The sequence below is a fragment of the Ptychodera flava genome, chromosome 4 (genome assembly GCF_041260155.1).
Source record: "Ptychodera flava strain L36383 chromosome 4, AS_Pfla_20210202, whole genome shotgun sequence".
Taxonomy (NCBI): Eukaryota; Metazoa; Hemichordata; class Enteropneusta; family Ptychoderidae; genus Ptychodera; species Ptychodera flava.
Window position 1 is genome coordinate 38,533,358 of NC_091931.1, and position 20,840 is coordinate 38,554,197.

Consider the following 20,840-nt stretch of genomic DNA (forward strand, 5'->3'; position numbering starts at 1 on the left):
TGTACATTCAATCCAAGGTTACGAAATCTGCCTGACCTGTTACATGAGCCGTGTACACGTTCCCTTGACAGAAGGAAACTGCCAGTTTTCTGATCTGTGAGCGTAGCTCTATTCCATTCACACGCAGAGGAAGTTGACATTCTTGTGTAACTCCGCTATGGGTCATTTATTTGTCATGAGAGACATGCAGTGTGTCTGGGTGACTAAGTCCGCAGCAATTAGCTATTGAGTTAAAAGCAAAACCTTGTCACTTGGAGTATAAAAATACATGTTTACTACGGAGAAATACAGTTATATCTTGTGCAGGCCATTTTGAGTCACATTGCTTCCATGCATGCAAGACTATAACCTTGTCACACATTCCAAAGGTCATACAGTATCACGCTTGTTTTTAAGAGTATTTACATTTTAATGTTTTTTCGTCAAAAATCATATCCATTACATAATAGAAAGACTTTCTCACGGGACAAATGGCAATTCCATTCATTGCATTGAATTTCACTGTTGACTGGCAACTAGCAAACAGTGCAAAGTGGCACAGCTTTAAATACTAGTAATTTACAGAAAATAATATTTCAATTTTTTTTTCAAAACTGGATCATCAGTCACACCTTGGACAGAAAAAACACAAACTTCATTTTAATTGCCTGTCCATATTATCCATGTTAACGACTAGACAAGGCAACAACTTCTTATTTCCTTGAGATCAAAATGGCACTCGCAGCAAAAATCCAACAGAAAGAACATTTTTCCATCTTCAGTATGGCCCCCCCCCCCCCATCCGCAAATTACATTTATGTAAACTCAATACGCCCATTGCACACATCCTCTGATAGTAACACATGAATGAAACCTGGTCAACTCTTTCATCGACAAAGTCTTTTGTTTTTTTCTCTCTTTTCAATGTTTTCTGTCTTTCTTAGCAGCTGCCATAGTACGATAACTTTCAACATATTCCTTGTGATTCATTCAATGTCGTCTACAACATCTCCATACTTGTTTACAGTTTGCCCTGTAACACAGAATGATAAAAAGTGACATGAACAACATAAACATCATCGAATTTGCTCGCGTGCTTGCTTGCTCTCTCTGTCTCTGTCTCTCTTCATCTCTATCTTCTACAACTCTCACACACAAAATCCAGTTCCTTATTGTCACAGTAAATATTCATCTAACAAAGCCCTTTGCTCACCTCTTGACACACTTTTACCGAAGTGCGCATCTGGATTAAATTTTTGACCAAAGTGCCTCTGCCTGTCCTGCTCACTGGGTGACACTGGCTGAGTTGGCATGCCTGTACTGGACCGAGGGGCGTGACTCGGAGGCGGCACGTACCCAGGTGACACCATGTGCCGCTGTTCGCTTCTGTGTTTTTTCCGTAGCTCGTCGTACGTGACTGTTTTCTTGGTATCGTCTTCAGGAGGACTCAGAGGGGCAAAGGCTGTAAGAGAGGGCAGTATAGTCGGTGAAATTCAAGTAAGTTTCACTTGTATTCGCTGCTGGTATTTTGCACCAGCCTTTGAGGTAGAATACCAGTAGGCCAAAGGGACAGATACTTGGACTCTCAACATGTCACATTACTTTGCTTGTCAACTGTTTATGTGAGCTTATTTTCAAACTTGTGGAGCAAATGATGTTTATCATTGGCAAAAAATCCAAACTTTAATCTTTCCCCAAGGAAATAAACTTAATATGGGAATAGTGGCCATTTTGATTTCTACATTCAGGTTTTAGGTAATTTGTTTCTCTTGCACCAACATTTTACAGTTCTTACTCTGATTTTGACACTTGACACTTGATTACAAAAGAGATTGGTTTAAAGTTTCCTTGCGGACAGCTTCAGCCAAAAATTTCAACTTTCTGTTGCAAGGTGCCTACTACCTGTAAAAGGAGGTGTTGGGAACTTCTGCATGGATATACAGCTATTTAAAGTACACGTCAGCGGTAATCAAGGTCTGAATACATAAGTAACTGTTCCAGGAACCACAACATAATTCTTGTGTGCCTTAGCATGATTGCTTTGCCATGTCTCATGCAGCAAAAATACATATAATGTCGAGCAAAACAGTACTAAAAATAGCTGCATTAACTCCATGTAGCTGGCAAATAAGCTTGACTGACTCAAAAGTCACTCACGATTCCAGCATTTGCCAGGACTTTTTTCCAAATCCTTAGAAATTCAAGGACTTTACAGGAGTGTGAACACCTTAGTGGCACAACTATACTTGAGATGACTGGTCTAGCCCCTTACCTGACACTGTGTCATCCTGCCTTGCTTCCACCTGTTTTGTTGGATCAATGTCCATACTCGTGTACGTGTCTGGGCTAGACATGGCGATGTCACCAATGTCTCGTTGTTGAAACCGCGCTGCACCAACAGATGAATACTCAGGCATTTCATCGCGGTGCATGGAATCTTCTCTCATTCTTAAAGCACAAAATATCAAATAACAGACACTAGGTAAAACGCTTTCCATGAAATAAACACCATACAGTCATGATAGCTGAATGATGGATGATTTGTGCAAACCTTCTGAAACTAGTTTGGACACATCCTTCAAACTGTCTTGGAAGCTACATAAAATCACGAAGCACTGACGTGCAATTCTTCGGCCATTTATTCATTGCTTTGATGGACTTTGTGTACATAGAGCATGTGTGTATGTGTGCGTTTCACTGAAATTCAGCTATGTGGAGGGTTGTAGTCAAAATTATGCCAACCTCCATGTACATGTAGTTCGGTTATTGAACCACCTTACACGTATAGAGGTGAGGTACGCAAACAGGCAGTTTTGATCAGACTTCTTTGCTGGGTTAATTGGCACTACAGGAAATAACTGAATTTGAAATAATATCTTTCCGTATCAATAACTTACAGGTAATTTGTCATTGTTGTATGTTTCCTTTGTGTGTACATGTGACATGGCAGGCCACTATTTTCAGCAACATCATCTCTCAGAAGTTGAAACAAGATAAAAACAGTATAACTTGTGACTTTTGATTCTTTCATGGCTATATATTTCACAGACAAGTCTTTTACTTAAACAGGAAGTCACAGGACAGTGGGCGCACAATAGGGGGATTACTGATGACGCAGCCATTTGCATACACTGGGTGGGGGTGTTTGAATTCTCAGAGCATCGCTTTGAACGTATGATAAATTTGAATAGTCATGATGGGGCACTTTCGTGACATATGCAAAGAGGGGTCAAATGGTCGTACATGAAACACATTTTGAATCATATGCATTCTCCGACAAAAAACGGAACATTTTTTCAGTTTATTTTCGACTCAAGTTTAGTCACTATGTATTCACAGACATCATATGCACGATTCAATGACGATGAACGCCTGAAACATGGCAAAATTGTGGGATTCTGGGACCAAACACGACGCGTCCAATCAGTAGCGTGGCTTTTTTACATTTGCATTGATTTACGATAATCTGGCTTTTATAGGGGAAGTTCCTGTTTAACCCTTTCACTACCATAGTTTGGTCTAATCCTTGCTGTTTTCATAGGAAATGTGGTCCTCTATATAGAGAAATGGGGGTAAATGGGTTAGAGAACATTCACTTTTACTGTTAAAATGCTAGAGAATACTTAAGTTTCCCTTTTTTCATGAAATCTTTGTAGAAATTTTTATATTTTGATGTGGTAAATACTTTGGTCATACATAATGAAAATTATACATACATAATGAAAATTGCAGTAATAATTTCTGTGTTTTGTTGGCTGTGTTCAAGAATTGACAAAAGTAGTTTATTGACACTGCTGGTATTAGGAACAATAGTGGCTGACTTGCACTGTGTGTTCATGTCAACGCTAAATTTGTGAAAGCATACACATTCATTATGATCGTATAAATCACTTTTGGCAACTCTTTGTTTTCCTTTAGGTTAAATTTTTGTTTTCTGGTCTCCTAGAGCTAATTTTTCAACTTACGGAATGGGTCTCATTTTCTTTCTCATGGCCTCTGCCATGGGAGAATTCTCAAGTGCCATGATCTTGGCTCGACACACATTCAGGTATGAAATTTACCAATGATGTATCCAAAGAAGGCAGCATCTGGCAGAGAAGTTGAGAAGAGAGAAAATAAAACGTGACAAACTGGAATAGACCAAGAGTTGACATGAAAATTAACCCTTTGAAAACTGTAATTTTTTCCCACCAAAATTTTACTGCAACACTTCACCTATTTGTATGAACTTTCTGTAATTTTTTTTATTATTTTAGAAAAAATGGACATAACATTCCATTGATAACATTTTTTTATCAAAATTTTGATGAAACTCTGAGCTACATTGAATGGGGTATATTTTATAAAGGCAACAAAATTTGACTTTGGCACTCAAAGAGTTAAAGGTATACTGTCACCTGTTCCAATTTTGCCACAGTTAACATGGAAAGAGAAAATCTAACCAATCACAGATTTTAAGCGGGTGGCCACTTTTTAAAAAGAGCGCCCTCACATGAGCATTTTGAATACCAAGGAACACCCTTTTATTTGGGCATATTTAGATTACAGGTGACTGTGTACCTTTAACACACAATATCTTATGATGTGAACAACTTTATCTCATTTACCATCGGAAATACTTTGGTGTGGATCCGACATGCAGAAGTAAGGGTTCAACTTCAACAGTCAAATGTTGTCTTACACTGGCAATAGCAGACACGCTCTCAAGTCAGCAAATTTGAGTTTTTGGTCAACAAAATCAGAAAGATAGATTTCATGTCAATGGAAATATGCAGTGCAAATAATTTTCACTTCAGATGGAAATATACAATACCAGTTATCTTCATATTGGTTTTCATACTTACAGGCCATTTTTGGCACAGGTCCATACTTTGGAGATGCTGTCAATTTTCCTGTGGTACAGTAGAAATCATGGAAATGCAAATTAAATTAATTTCTGTACCCTACCTACCAAGGTACTTTTGATATTTTCAGACAAGAAGCAAGTAGTTAGGCTTGGAAAGTTGCGTAACAAAAGCTTGGTTTTTATCTTCAACTGACAGTACTGGTATTAGTTGACTTCATGTAATGTCTGACTTTGATCTACTTTATATAAGACACAACCATTGGTAACCCTCATTTTGCCAGGCCTATCGTTTCCTCATCTTCTGGGAGAGTAAAAAGCAGTGTTGAGCCAAAACCTATGCGTACTCTCATCTACTTAGCGCAATTGCAGACTACGTCCATAAAAATCGTATTTACAGTATCTATTTTTCCAGGGGCATTGAAATTCTCAAGCCTTTGTTAAGAAAGCAAAATACGGGACATGTTGCCAGTGCTTGTTTGCTTGTATTAACCATCTCAGCCTGATGGTGAAATATGAACTGGGCAGGATCTGGGTTGAAGCCGTCCCTCATTAGTATTTGTTCATTTGAGTTGAAGTTTTTTTCTTGCATAAACAGACTATGCAGAATCAAATGACAGGACGGTCAATGGTGGGTGGTTTCTATTAACTTATTTCCTTACCTAGTTTAACGAGATAGTAAGCTAAGCCGGCACCAACCCCTCCCAATGGTATAGCTGAAGAAGTAACAAACAAACAATCATCATTATGTTGAGTTTATATCAAATAAAAATTTACAAGAAACAGATTAACCTTGAGGTGAGGAAAACAAAACCTTTGATTGTTTCAAGTCATACCAACATCATTTAGAGATCCCCCCTGAAGCATGTTGAGATATACAGTATTCAGCTTGTCAACTCAGCCTGTACATGTGTAGACTGCATTGTTGTAATTATTGACCTCAGGTGATTTCTGGTCTGGACGAAAATTTAAATGTAAATGAAAACAGTACATTTACACATCTGGATGTTATATTGAAAAGGAAAATAATGTGTAGATCAACATGCTTTGGGGAGTAGAACAAGAACTTGCCATTGACATAAAAAACAAAAATAGTGAAAAAAAATCATCAACAGTTACAGCTACTGGCCCTTCAAAAACTTTTCAGTAACATGGTTTGTCCCTAGCCCATTGTTATCAACTGTGATTGTGGACTTGTTCACTGGGAATAGGGGTGAACAGGTTAAATGCCAAAAATGGAGTTAAAATATTCTGTAGTCAGTGAATTTATAATTTACATCACACCAAGATGTTTAAGGTGACAAAAGGAACTGAAAAAAAAAATCTTTTTTGCCAAATTTTGAGAACCAGAAGCAAAAAATCTATTAATGTTGACATTAAACCAGTATGTTCGTTGGTAGCTCACAGCAAGCGGAATTGAACTGCTGTTACAGCTTTTTTCCCCAACTGGGATTTAGGAGAGATATTACCGACTACCATGGAAACTGATAATGACTTTGCAAATTATCATTAAATGGCAGACATACACCGCAGATGTTTGGGTTTGACAAAGATGATTTGTATTCTCTGGTTTGACATTTACCAAAATACTAGTTTGTTTTCTCTGGTTTGACATTTACCAAAATACTAGTTTGTTAAATTCATCTGGGTGACCATTTTACCGTATACTGTTAATATTTTAATGCTGACATTAGGGAGAAACACAGTTTTTTTCGCAAAACCTGTCAGTGCTGATTTTCCAGCTTGTTGAATTGTTGCATTTCACCATTTATTTTTTTTGTACAGAAAATATCAAAATGTTTTCATTTATTGTATCAAAATAATATTAGTGTGTATCGAGTCTCAAACTATGCTGAGAACATTGCAGACGACAAAAGAGTGTAAACAGGTACTTTAACCCTGTTACTACCGTGGTTTGGTCTAAAAGCATTGTCATCAATGGGGATTGTGGACCTTTCCATAGAGGATGGGTGTGAACAGGTTGAATACACATTCATACCTCTGAACCAAGTGCTTTCATTTGTACATTCCTTGAGTACTCTTTTCTCAGCTTCTGTGAGTGTCTGCTGACCCTGCTGAAAAAAGGTGTAAATTGAAACAGGTGTCAAAATATGGTATGTTCGTCTTTTCATTACTCAAGTAAATGCAATGTTTGCCACATGGTTTATCATAGGTAGTTAGAAGCTGAAAATTCTGAAGCAATGGTCGACTGAAATTCAGATTTCAGACAGGCCTTACACGTTATACATAGGTTATACCCCTCAACTCTTAAGTTCAGGAATGGCATTGCAATGGCTACATTGACCAGTATGTATGTTGAAAATCACCTGGAATTAGAATATTCATTGGCAGGAATCAAGATTTGAGGGAATTTACATGAGCCATGGAGCCATGAGCCATACCTCCATGCATGAGCAGAGCAGTACCCAGAGCTGTGAATTCATGCCATTGTGTCACTTGTACATTGTCCTTGCTCGTTGCAGCTGAAGACAATGCTCAATGCCTGACTGTCTAGAGAGCACCAATCAAAGTTTTATGGAACAATAGATTGTGGAACAAAGATTGTCATTGGATACAATACCCAAGTTTTCACCCAATCAGGTACATGTTGGTGTTGGTAGATTGTTTTGATATGGTGCAATTTTCACAACAGGCTAAATCTGGGATGAAACCCAAGTTGAAAGCTTCTCCGGCCATCAGCTGATGAGACAAAATAGCTGATAGTCTTTTCACTTCATATCAACTGTTCAAAAATAATATTACAAAGAACAAACTGTTTGAACAAAGAAGTTTCAGGGAGGCTAATCAGTGTTTGAGGTTACTCATTTCCGTCACTGTTACAAAACGATTGAGTTGAAAAGATGCAGTGAAGTCCAGTGGGATCTTGAAGTCAGCTTAATGAGCGAGACCAATGCAGAGTGCCATCTTCTCAGGAGACGGACAGAATGAGCCAGAACACCTCTGCCTTGGGATATACAAAGTATTATGGGATAGCCACCTAGGAAGAGTCTCAAAATAATTTGATTGACAGGTACACTGTGTACTTATCAGTACCGTCACATATGCATGGTTGGACTTGCATTTGGTATGGAAACACCTTTCAAGCTCCACACACCACACCTTTAGACCGTGACGTATTTTCCATTAAACTTTTTGTTTTGATGAAAAATGGTTTCTTAGTCTACTCCCAACTGTGTTAAAATGCAGAGTGTTAAAACTAGTTTAGCAGAACCTGTATGCGTAATGTCGAATGGGATCATTGAATATAACTACACTTTTTCCAAAGTGTAGTGTTTGAAAGTTTGATACCTTGTCTTTCGACATCTTTGGGGACAGAGAATAGGAATAAATATGTTTTTAGTTTTCTCAATGTTTCTACGTTCATTGTCCCTTGGTGCATTTCAAAGTACATGTACCTTTAATATTGTGAAAGATCCTGTGAACAGCATTTAAAAACTGCGACGGACTCACAACTTTTGCATAGACTACTACAAGTATCTTCAAACTGCAGCATCAAGTTATCAGGCAAACAAATAGTATAAAATTTGGCTTGTAATGATGGTTGGTGTTTTCGCGATGCCCTCCATGTTTGTATCAGACATGTGGGGCTAGCAAGTTCAAGGGCAATGGCAAATCCTTGGGGATGAGACTTTCTACTTAAATTGCTCTGAACCTGTCCCTATCACAATCTGTTACAACCCCATTTTCTTCTGACAAGGGGCTTTAAAGGGTTTCATCTGATCATCTCTGGTTGCGCAGCCTTCTGGTCTCGCTGTGATCAAAGTACTCGTCTGGCAACACTGTTATTTGTGAAGATTTGAGAAGATAGGTAAATGGTTTATGGAAACCCCTGTTAGAACACTTTCTGTCATCCCATAACATAATTGCATTGAGGTACAGGAGGCAAGGGGAAACCCCTGTAAACCGTATGTAGGTAAACCACTGTTGCAACTACTACTAGCCACAACTAATATTCTTTCCCCTTCGCAAAAAGAAAATAAATTATCACCACAGGCTACCCAGACAGTATTAATAAGCTTATTATTGAGTTTTTCTCACTGTTTTCTCTATCATTTTCTCTCCTTTTCTTCATGCACTGACTGATCGTAGTACGGTACTCGTCCGAGTATAAGCCCCCCGGTTCGGCAACAATAAACAGCAGTAAAACTAGGGGAGGGGCTTATACTCGAGCAACCCCATGTTATCTGCTATGGACGCTTAATTTATGCTAATTTTATGCACGATTTTCAGGGCATGAGATTTAAAAAGTGCTGGTGAGCTGAAAATCACTCTCCTAAAATTATCTGCGGGAGTGTTACGAGAGTGATAAAACTACTCCCCTGAAATGCATAGGGAGAGTGAAGCAAATAAAAAGAATTATGAAATCGTTAATTGTGTCTTGTGCATTCTAATTGAGAATATCTATTTTTACTTTTTTTTCTTATTTTTTTTTTGTTATATTTGTTTGTTATAGGAACTTAATGTAAGTATTATTATAGTAAGAACCAGTATCAGCAATACAGTCCTGATCACTGGACAAGTCACAAAATACAGACAACTTGCTGTGCTATGATATACCGGTACACACTATCGATATAGCACTCTGTAATTAACATTATTTATAACCACCTCTGAGCTAATACAATCTACGATGATCATTTTCTGTTGACAAAATAATTTTTTCTTTTTATCGCTTCAGAAGTTTTACATACTTCATAATTTTCTCTTGTTGCACTCCTCTCAGAACGTCTACTTTTGAAGTTCGATATCGCGATGCTCTTTTGTTTGCAAGGCTGGTTTTCGCCCGAGTGCTCATGGGTTGAATGAGATTAACAATGGCCGCGCGGATACGAACGCTTCCCTCGCATAGAGAGAGAAAACTAGGCTTTGGCTAAGTTTATAAGCGCGGCTGAGCACATCGTGTACCTAGGCGAGGTGGGTGTGCTCGAAAACGAAGATCAGTGCAAGTTTTGGATCTAAAATCGGCTGATTTCGGCGGAGAAACTGCGCGCCGTATTTCCGAGGAGGTTTTCATACGTCGTATTTCCGAGGAGGTTTTCAACGTCTTCAAATATTTCTCCAAACTGCATATTCAATTCTTGTCGAAATCTCTGTGCTCCTAATTTATCGAGAATACGGTTCTTCCTAATTATGAAATCAGCTAAACGCTTTTCAAGAAAATAAGTACGAACAAATGAGGAGGATCGCAAAATTCGTGTTGAATGAATTGCCTGTAATGATCTATGGGAGCGCCCGCTCCGGACAGATGCCAGGCTTACGTTCAATATAGTCCTGGTTGCGTACTCTGTACAGACATCGCATATAAAGCAACACAATTTGATGAGTTTTACTAGCCACGGCCACGGCTAATCCCCTGTAGGGACCGTGTATAGCAAAGCTTAGAAATAGAAGACACGGTATTGGCACACGTACGCATGGCCTTTGTTTCTCTTGTTCATATGTTCGCTACAATTTAATTAATTTTTACAAAAAAGAAGCTGAAAGTCTGCAGGCTGTAGCCTGTCATTCCGATGATGAACACGTGCTCAGACGCCAGTTTTTTTGCAGTGCATTCATTCTGTGAACATGTCGCAGTCCTGTCCAAGTTGCCGCGCGAGCGGAAAATCGTTCGCGTGGATTTTGATTTGCGCGAGCGCTAGGCGAGCGGAGCGATCGCTCGCCTCAAATCTCATGCCCTGGATTTTTTTCAACACCACTCGATCTTTCTATCGCCCTCAAAATCGACTTACACATCCAAAGAAATTGATTGTACAATCTCTGAATACAGAAGTGACATTTTGGTGAAATTTCAGAGTCGAAAAAACCTCAAACTTGAAACAAAGACGTCATGGATGTATGCTGCTGATGTGAACAGGCATGCATTGCCTACAAGGAAAGGCAACTCAATATTCCAGTATCAAACTGTCTACATCTTGTGAAAACAACAACATAGCAGTGAAAATTGTAATAGTCACTAGGAAAAGTCTTCACAAGTGAATGGATAATTGCTTCAAACAAAAGAAATTGCATGTTTCGAGCATGAAAACATCGTGGCCGTGAATGAAAATAAACAATGGCGGACGTGAGTGAGAATATTCTATTTAGGCGACGGGGGTGAGCAGGGTCAAAGAATCAAGATAGTACTGGCAAAACGTGTCATTTTCCTTACGATGCTGTCACGGAAACTCTAGTTTCCCATTGTTTTAACATCTGTTAATAGTTTCTTTATTATCTAAAAGTAATTTTACCAAGTTAAACGACCAAATATACTCTCCTAACTTTCTGTATTTGAGTTACACTAGGGTAGGGGCTTATACACGGATTTAATACATTTTCTAAAATCCTCTGAAATCAGTAGGGGGGCTTATACTCGGACGAGTACGGTAAATAAATAAATGGTTATATAACGTAACCTAGCCTCTGTGACTCTTTATTTATTTTACACCCCATTATAAGGACGTATATCTCTCATACACACATGTTGTAATTAATTAGTCAACACAACTAATTATGCTAATCCGTGGACTTATCAGGGATTTTACGGGTTGGTCAACATCGCGAAAGATAGGAAAGGTTACTCCTTTTTCATTTACATCTCTATCTTTCCAATGCTGACCAACCCTTGATAAGTCCACCGATTAGCATAATTAGTTGTGTTGACTAATTAATTACAAGATGTGTATATGAGAGATAACTGTCCTTGTAATGGGTGTAAAATGAATAAAGAGTTAAGAGGCTAGGTTAGATTATATAACCGTTTATTTTATTTACTCCGATCAGTCAGAGCATGAAGACACAGTCCCTATATCCATAGACGGACTGTGATGAAGAAAAGGAGAGGATCTGATAGAGAAAACAGTGAGAAAAACTCAATTATAAGCTTATTAATACTGTCTGGGTAGCCTGTGTTATCACTTGATAAAAGATTCTCTGACCTTCTGTACACAGATTAACATGCCAGCTTCGTGATTTATTCACATTTCAAAGACCAAACAGCAAGTACTGCAGGTTCCAGGTCTACTGTCTGCCTCATGAACAGGCCTCCTAAATGAATCGTAAGGGTGACCTTCTAACTCTCTCTCCAGTATACAGTGAAATGAGTGAACTAAAAGAGGCTGTGATGTAATACCAGGGTACAATACATACACACACTCTCTATTTCAAAGCATCATACTTGCACCAAGAATGATTCCTGCAATTATTATGTCCACCATGGAAACTTGATATTGCTGAAATATTATTACCGCAGGCTAAAAATCAATTATGCCGCAAGTCAACACTAGTTACTCTTTTATGTTAATATCGTATTAATCAGTTTTGTAGAAGTTTTATTTACGATGAATGTCCGCAGGAGAAAATGAAAAAAAATTGGGAAAAACTTTCAAACTTTTCTTGGCAGTGATATCATTTAGAGTCTGTGGATCTAGCGGGATGGTCTCATTGAAATGGATGTGTGACATTCATTGTTTGCAGGAAGGGACTTTTAACCCTTTCACCCCCAGTTCCCTGTATACAGGTCCAACTTTACCATAGAAAACAATGGATTTGGGACAAACCATGGTGGTGAAAGGGTTAAAGGATTCTACAAACAAGTCTTTCACGTGTCTCTCAGCTCTGTGAGGGTGGGAGGTAGCTGAGCACCCATACCGTACACGTGAACCTCAATGCTGCGACTACCGATGCAGTGGCGTCAAGTGTGTATAAAGACCACTACCTGACAAAACCCTCATTACCAGTAGCCTAAGGAGTCTTTTGGCCAAACCACTGCAGCTTAAGGAAATGTATCACTACACTGCGTATTTTTGTTGGTTTTCCTCGTAGATTTCCCAAACTGCAATTGCAGTTAATCCTGTAGTTCTATTACAATTTTACTGAAACATAAAATATGGTAAAATTCTCCATTCACAGACAGCTTTTCCCATGAATAACAAATATTATAATGTCGTCAGTGAGAAAAAATCTCAGCTTGTCATATTTGATGATCTTAGCATTCACTATAGTATTACACTGTCATAATTTGTATATCAATGACTTTGAATCTTGCCTATTCATTTCTTTTAATTTTCATTTTCAAAATATTTACAAATCTAATAATTCTAACTTATATCTTTAAGATGGACATTATTTGTTTTGGGTTTATTAGCAATGAACTTACATGTATTGTTATAATGTTAATTGAACATGTAGAAAAGTGCATTAATTGTGAGTGTCATTGTTATAATACTGTTCATTTAGTTTAAACAAAAGGCTAAAGTATTAAGTGAATACTTAGTTTTGCATCCATGTGTGCGTGGTATTTTGAATAAAAGCAAAGGTTTTTGCTAAATTTCCATCGTTGGCGATAATTTGCTGAAAAACCAAACAACGACTTTAAAAAATAAATTTTACAGTAGTTGTATTAAATAAGCTTCGGGACAGTAAATATTAATACACACTCTGAATGGCATATCGAAGTAAGGAAACATAAAGTAAACAATAATAGTCGCGCCAGCGGCTTACTGACTACGCATGCGCATATTCATAATATACTATGCGACTAACCGGAAGTGTACCCTACTTTCATGGGCGCCGCCATGTTTTTTTTGAGTACTCGTAAATAAACAAATATGAAACGTGCAATTTATTATTTTATAACATGCCATTTATAAAAAATATCTTTTATTAGCCAGTTAGTGTTATTATCCACCTTGTCGCTCATACAAAATATCGTTAATATCACGCATAAAAAATAGAAAATGGGAGAAAACTGTCGTGCATATGATATGAACGGTGGCATACGCAAAGAATGCTGGGATTGAATTTTAGAAAAGCGCCCCCTGTGTCAATAACTAGATTAAAAAATGGCCAGTTTTTAGACAGAACGCTATAGTTTTCAGCTTGCAAGTGGAAGGTGGGCAGTGCGGTTACCATTGCAATGATAATGATGGCATAATACGTCCATTGTTTAAAGGGAAACCTAAGTCCAGCGACATTGACCGTTTATCCCTTCCAAAATCACCCTTGAATAAAATGCAGCTCAAATTTGCAACATAATTGCACGCGCCGACGACTACGGAGCGACGAAAAGAGACATTGAAGTAGACGACATTTATGGAAATGAGCTCGGAATTCCATGGGCGCGAAAGGGCTCATGGGAGGAGCGTGCGTGACGTCATCGGCGATACACACGGATTGTAGCTTGCAGCTGAAGGAGTTCTGTAAACAGTTCAGCGCGTTTGTAAGACGACTATGGAGAGTTCGGACAGCGATATTTCTGACATCGAGTATTAATTTTCCCCGACTGAAATCAAACCATACTAATTTGAACCAAGATATCATTAAAGCATCTCAACACATCGTTCATATTTGGTTGTTTGCGTTTTGTGTATGATTCCACGAAGGGAGTCACTGTGCTTGTACAGACCCCGAACTGAATGGAGACACTGAGTGACCCTACGATCCTTCAACGCTACGTTTCTAAAACATAGTTTTTCTTTACCACTCGCTTTAAATTAATTTTTGGTTCGTGAATGATACGGAAGGATTGACTGATTGTATGTGTTACCATAGACCCTCGAGGGTCTATGGTGTTACCATGTAAGTCGAGCTTGGCCAGATCTTTAAGGTTGCGAAATCTCCGATATGTATCGGAAAATATTTATTCGCGATTCGACAAATCTATAGTGTCGTCTATTTTTCGAAGTTCGTTTCGAACTTAGGAAGTCGGGCTTACTCAGATCTACAAAGTGATGAAATCTCCGATATAGTGGATATTTGCCCGCTATTTAAAAAAGACAGTATCGTCTATTGTTGTAAAGAATGTATTTCATACAAGACCAGCCAAAACTCCCGATGATGTCCGATATGTCCTCTGTTCAAGTCCCGATCGATCGCCAAGTAAAAATGTATTACCTGTACAGAATGTAATTCGTGCAAGGCCCTCCCAAACTCACGGTGATATCCGATCGGCCCTCTCGACGAAGTCCCGATAGTAGTGTATGAAAGTTCTTGTGGACATTTAATGAACAAATGCTTTGCATGTAAAACATGTATTTCGTGCATGAATAAATCTAATAATGTAAAACATACAGTATTCTTGACTACCGGCCATGGATGGTATTTTTGAACTGAGAGTCGGACAGAGGTAGTCGGATCTGTTAGGTGGTGAAATCTCCGATATACATCGGACATTTACCCTCAATTTGACAATGTATCGTCTAGTATCAGAGTTAAAGTCCTAAGTCGCCGATATTTATCGGATAAATATCTTATTTCGCAGACCCGGCGTGCCGACACCACACAGTGCAAGTAAATCTAGCGACAGTTTTTCAGACAGGGTAGTGAATTTCGCTCAAAGCCGTTTCATAAATGACGAGCACTGCGAAATCTTATTACCATATCCTTCGAAACTTTATTGCGCTTATCCTCAAACTGTTGACAGGACGGAAGTGTTATTTAGGGGGTCAAAGTTGCCAAATTGTTGACCCCATGTTGAGTGCGTAGTAATTGGACTGCTATCGCAGTAATCGGACGTCGTATTCGAATGTGATTAAGGGGCTAAATATTGATATTTTGAAACTTCAAACCCCCGATTTTCAATTTCGACGTGTTTAGAAAACTGTTTGTAAACATATGTGATAAATTAGTTACGTCTAATCCATGGACGACGCAACTATAAGCTTATTTCGACGTGTATGGCGCTTAAATATCGGACATGGGCTGTCTCTGTGTGTTGCGTTCGACACCTTGTATCGAACGGTGTGGCTAAGTTTGTAGCCCGAAATAGCTTCTACCGAAAAAATATCCGAAACGGGACAACAGCGTCACTTGACTTAATATGCTGTCACATGACTTGTAAAACACTATCAATACAGAGCGAAGTGAGTACAACGAACAGCATGTCATTAAATGTCCGAAAACCGAGGTCGTCCGAAAACAGCCACACTGAATCGTCTGCATTAGTCTAGGAGTCCCGGCGCAATTGATATTTATCGGGTAAATATAATATCGGCGATTTGTCAGACCCGCCGTGCCGAGACACAATAGGCGAGAAGTCATTCCAGTATATCTTGTTATATCAATATTACCAGATATAGTCCCGAATTGACTATATTTATTGGGTATATATCGGCGATTTCGCAGACCCGGGCTGTCGAGATAAGAGACGCTTTGTGTAGTTTCCGTCTTCGGATTTTAGAGTCCCGAAATCGCCAATATTTATCTGGTTAAAACCGGCGATAGTAGGCTGACTCGCATGTCAAGATACGAACCGCATTGTGTAGTATAGTCTTGTATCGGTATCAGAATCCCGAAATCCTTATAAAACAATCATCCTGAAAGAAGTAGAACATAACTTTGTATCTTTTACAGATTTTAAAGCTCGTCCGACTTTCTTTAGCTACTGTCTTCGAAAAAGCTGTTCTGTGGGACGACAATAAAAGCTGACTCCGTTTGTTCTTCCTTGAGTGATTTAGGCACTCAACTTAACAACATTTGATCATTTTTATGCTACCTACAGTTAATAAAGAGTCGTAACGTGCAGAACTGCACTGCTGCAGTCACAGACTCCAATGCTTTGGTAAGCTGTCGCACGCGTTTGTGTATCGCCGATGACGTCACGCCCTCCTCCCATGAGCCCTTTCGCCGCCCATGGGATTCCGAGCTCATTTTCATAAATGTCGTATACTTCAACTTCTCTTTTCGTCGCTCCGTAGTCGTCGGCGCGTGCAATTATGTTGCAAATTTGAGCTGCATTTTATTCAAGGGTGATTTTGGGAGGGATAAACGGTTAAAGTCGCTGGACTTAGGTTTCCCTTTAACACAATAGGTTGTTATCATGGTAAAATTGCCAAGTTTTGTCCAAAATTTTTGGACATTACAGAAAATCTATACCCGCACTGCTGCAGGGTTTGACGTCGTGTACGTACATGAACTGCTTTCATCAGAGGGAAACTGGGCATAGTTGTCTTACAAACATTCGCGCTACAAGTTTTGCTTGATATTTTGTGTAAGTTGCTTAAAAGTATTGTTATTGAGAGCTTGAACTTACTAGTCACCTTATGAAATATCTTCGAATTAAATCGTTCATCATGCTGATTACAATCATTACTGACTTAAAACAGGCGCGACACCAAGGGCTGAGCCCTATACCATAATATTATTACATTTAATAGTAAAAAAATCACTTTTTTCACACATTCTATTGAAAGCTCCATTGGCTGTAAATTTAAAATATCATATCATTCATTGAAACCAGCACAATACCATATCTCATTCACTGAGACCGGCGTAAATACCTAATCTCATTCACTGAGACCGACACATACATGCCAGGTCTCAATCAAGGAGCTCTCTTTGGTTTTGGCATACGCCTTGGGGCAGCATAGCGTACACCAGAACTGCTAAGAGGACTTAGATCAACCATGTTTCATTCAACAAGACCAGAAAATATACCCCATCCTATTCAACGAGACCGGCATCTATGCGACTTAGCGTACAGCGTTTTAATCATTCAATAGGACTGGTGTGTACCATCTCATTGAAAGTGACCAGTGTAAAGTGTTGAGAAGCACAGTCACTTGTGGTTAGGCCGTTCACGGCGAAGGTTCCTCTGGGTTACAGATAGCTGTAATAATTGTAGCCCTAGGGCCGTGCCCTGGGGCCTGGCTTGGCTGTGTAGTGCTGGTAGGGATGAGAGCGCTGTAATAGCACTGTTCACGATCACAGGTTTGTTACTAAATACAGCTGTACGCGCGTGACATCGGCACGCAGCTTGAAATGCTGACAAATTTTATCAATGTTGCATACATGGCCGTTTTTGCAGCTTGTACTCTGAGTCGTGAATATGCCTTTTAGTATTCATTGTTACACTAGCAGTCACCTACTAAGATGTGTTTTCGTCGTTTTTGCATGCATAATTTTCAAAAGCATAATCTAAAAATGCGGACATATATTTATTTTTGCATATTAATGAGAGAACAGTGACGTAAACTGTGAACAGCCCTATTAAAGCAGTATATAAAGAGAGGCCTTCGCCATGTAACTGACCACAAACAACCCAATAGAGGAGATAACACGGCAGCAAGATCACAAGAAGTCAGAGAAGGCTTTCATTTCTCAACGAGAAAATCTACTGCCACCATGAAGCGGAAGATATCACTTATTTGACCCACTCAGACTACAGTGTCACCAGAAGCCGGTCAGGGCAGACATGGCGCTCAGATCTGACACCTTAAGATGACGGTCAGTGTCTGTAAAAGGCTGCAAACATTGGGCGAGTCAAGGCCATGAATGATTTTCCACAGTCAATTCTATTTGCTGATATTTGACGAGTATTTTGCAATTTTGTGAAATGTTCTAGCTTTTGACATGTTTTTGTCATGATGTCACGCGATCATCCTCTCCCTTGAAATATTATGTTTAGGGATTATTTTCTACCAAGAAGAAGGGTTACAGCAGAGTGGGGTGGATTTCGTCAGATAACAGTGTTTTGTCAGGTAGTTTTCTTACAACTGTGTACTTACTCTTTCACAAAACAAGAAAATAGGTGGTTTTCGAGAGGCATTCCGCCATTGCACATGGTATATTCTTGTGGCACCTCATCTGAGTACCAACGTCAGCGAACATTTGAATCTGACCAATCACGTAGCCTGTATCCTACGCATATACACACATGGTTTGTGTGTCCCAAAAGTTATGTTTTCACAGCTCATTGCAAACTTATCGTACACAACATAAGCATGGTCATGACTTACCAGAATCTGGTACACAAAGTTCAGTAATAAGCCATTACAGGGTAATATTTTTGACTGGTCAGATTCAAATACTCACTGACGTTGGTACTCAGACGAGGTGCCACAAGAATATACCACGTACAATGGCAGAATGCCTCTCGAAAACCACCAATTTTCTTGTTTTGCGAAAGGTATAAGGTGAAGTATGGACCGGAATACTGTAATATGGAAAATGACAGCTTGCCTTAGGTTGAAATTTTGCCGTTCAAATGTTGATTTGGTGATAATTTTGTCAACTGAAGTTGACTTATACGGATTAGAGGATGGAGCAACTTGCAACCCTTGAGTGTATGTAGATAGGGTACTTTTCGCTCGGCTGGTGAACTTTGGCTGGAATTCAACATTGCCAATGGTGCTTCATAATGATAATGATGATGATAATGATGCAAATAATAACAACAACAACAATAATAATTTTCATATCTTTCATATTTCTTTAATAATTTTCATATTTTCCATAATATTTTTTTATATTTCTTTATTATCATTAATGACTACTGAATACCCTATGGCTTTACACTGGCATGTAAATCTAGGTATTATATGACAATCCAGTATTCCTCACATGGTATCGTTATTACTCATCAGTAAACCACACGGACTGGACCAAGCACAGGGGTAAACAAGTAATTGTAGACACCCCACTGACAGACCAAGCACGTTTTTTTGAACATGACTGCGCAGGGAAGGAGGTACCTCACTATAGTTCGATAGTACCATATGTATGTAGTTTGTATGTAGTTCGTAATCACGGTCCCTCCACAAATGGATCCTACTAATTACTGCCCGTCACTGCCCGTCAGGAAATTAGCCTTCCAATTACTGTAATAGTCGATATCTCGATACCAAAGACCACTACTCTTTGTAAAGACAAAAGAAATAATAGTCCCAGATCAGAAAAACGCTGATTTTCGAACGAGTAGCAACGCTACTCATGTGATCGTACATGCATCCAGTTTGGACGCCGGATTATCAACAAGAAAGATGTCCCCAGCTTTGATTGTGAGATCATACCATTCAGTGCAAGGGGTGTTAGGCTGTCAAGCTGCACGCGTGCGGCTAGGATATCGTACCACCTCTTGCACTGAATGGTATGATCTCACTATCAAGTTGACGACGTCCTTCAAGTCCGGCGTCTTCTGAGTTCCAAAACAGCTGGAGAAATCATCAGGTTAACGCCAAATCAATGATATTTTTGGTTGGCCGGGCATGATATAAATTAAATCTAGTGGCTTAGAGTTAAAATGGGTGAAATTTGGCCTAATTTTTCCTCGGGCAGTCCTGGGCAGTCCTCAGGCAGCTACGGGCAGTCACGGGCAGTAATTAGTAGTAGCATCACCACATATATACTGCCCATCGACGTCAACCACTAACCGTCACTGCCTGTCGGAAATTTACCTCCAATGACAGTAATCAATTGATATCATACCAAAATCATTACTCACTATAAAACCAAACAAAATAGTCGTCCCAGACCCAAAAACGTTGATTTTCAAACGAGTGGCAACACTGATCGTATTCGATGTCCGAACACTGCCCGTCACTGCCATAGCAATTTATTAGCATTAGCAGGACTCGGGCGTTTGGAGTAAAACAGACTCTTATTTTGTAGCTTTCTATAATTACAAGTGATCTTTCGTATTGAGATATCGACTGAATACAATAATTGGAAGGTTAATTTCTTGACGGGCAGCGACGGGCAGTGACGGGCAGTAATTAGTAGGACGTTCATATACTATTTTTTACATCCATGAATAGACCTAACCTGGCCAAGTGGACACGGATGATGGAGGTCCCTTTGGTGGCGTCCTTCACTGCAGTCATCAACTCTGTAAGGGTCAACCCCGCCACGCTATTTGGTGTAAATTGACTGACTTGTCGACACAATTCCACTCTCTAATAACAGATTGTGCGTGTAGTCGTTAGGACATGACGTGACCGATTATCACCGGTAGTACGGTACGCCAATGAATGTGATGTAATTGTCCATGTGATGGAAAGTTACGATGCCGACACGACAGTGCGCAGTGTAAGTTTGTCACGGGCCCGTCACATTATATTGAATATGCCTTTACATTGGGATAAGTGCACAAGTAATCAATATCTATAGCAACTTCAAAACGTGAAATTTACTATCTTCAGCAGCCATAATCTTACTCACCGGTCCTCCTGGTCCCGGAATGTTGCGGACAGGTGGACCACGTATGTCTTGGGCACTCTCCGCCATGTTATGTGACCCGGTTCAT

At 39.3% G+C, this 20,840-nt stretch overlaps 1 protein-coding gene across 2 annotated transcripts; it reads right to left on the reverse strand.

Annotated features, from left to right (window-relative positions):
• Positions 1 to 385: 385 nt before the first annotated feature.
• On the reverse strand, positions 386 to 20,840 carry LOC139131690 (uncharacterized). Of its 2 annotated transcripts, none has more exons than XM_070697868.1 (8): positions 20,756 to 20,840; positions 6,822 to 6,894; positions 5,485 to 5,538; positions 4,824 to 4,871; positions 3,945 to 4,067; positions 2,252 to 2,427; positions 1,193 to 1,441; positions 386 to 1,012 (listed from the first exon to the last, which is right to left on the reverse strand). In XM_070697868.1, the coding sequence occupies exons 5-8, from the start codon at positions 4,001 to 4,003 to the stop codon at positions 966 to 968; spliced, it is 531 nt and encodes a 176-aa protein (XP_070553969.1). In that variant the 5' UTR covers positions 4,004 to 4,067; positions 4,824 to 4,871; positions 5,485 to 5,538; positions 6,822 to 6,894; positions 20,756 to 20,840; the 3' UTR covers positions 386 to 965. The 2 variants fall into 2 exon arrangements, with proteins under 2 accessions (XP_070553969.1, XP_070553970.1); XM_070697869.1 differs by having other exon boundaries at positions 6,822 to 6,897; positions 20,756 to 20,828.

Excerpts from the sequence above, each read along its gene's own strand:
- LOC139131690 (XM_070697868.1), bottom strand. The coding sequence starts at position 4,003 with ATGGCACTTGAGAATTCTCCCATGGCAGAGGCCATGAGAAAGAAAATG. Across the intron at positions 2,428-3,944 it reads AAGAAAATGAGACCCATTCC|AATGAGAGAAGATTCCATGC; the intron begins GTAAGTTGAAAA and ends TTGTGCTTTAAG. Across the intron at positions 1,013-1,192 it reads CGGTAAAAGTGTGTCAAGAG|GGCAAACTGTAAACAAGTAT; the intron begins GTGAGCAAAGGG and ends TCTGTGTTACAG.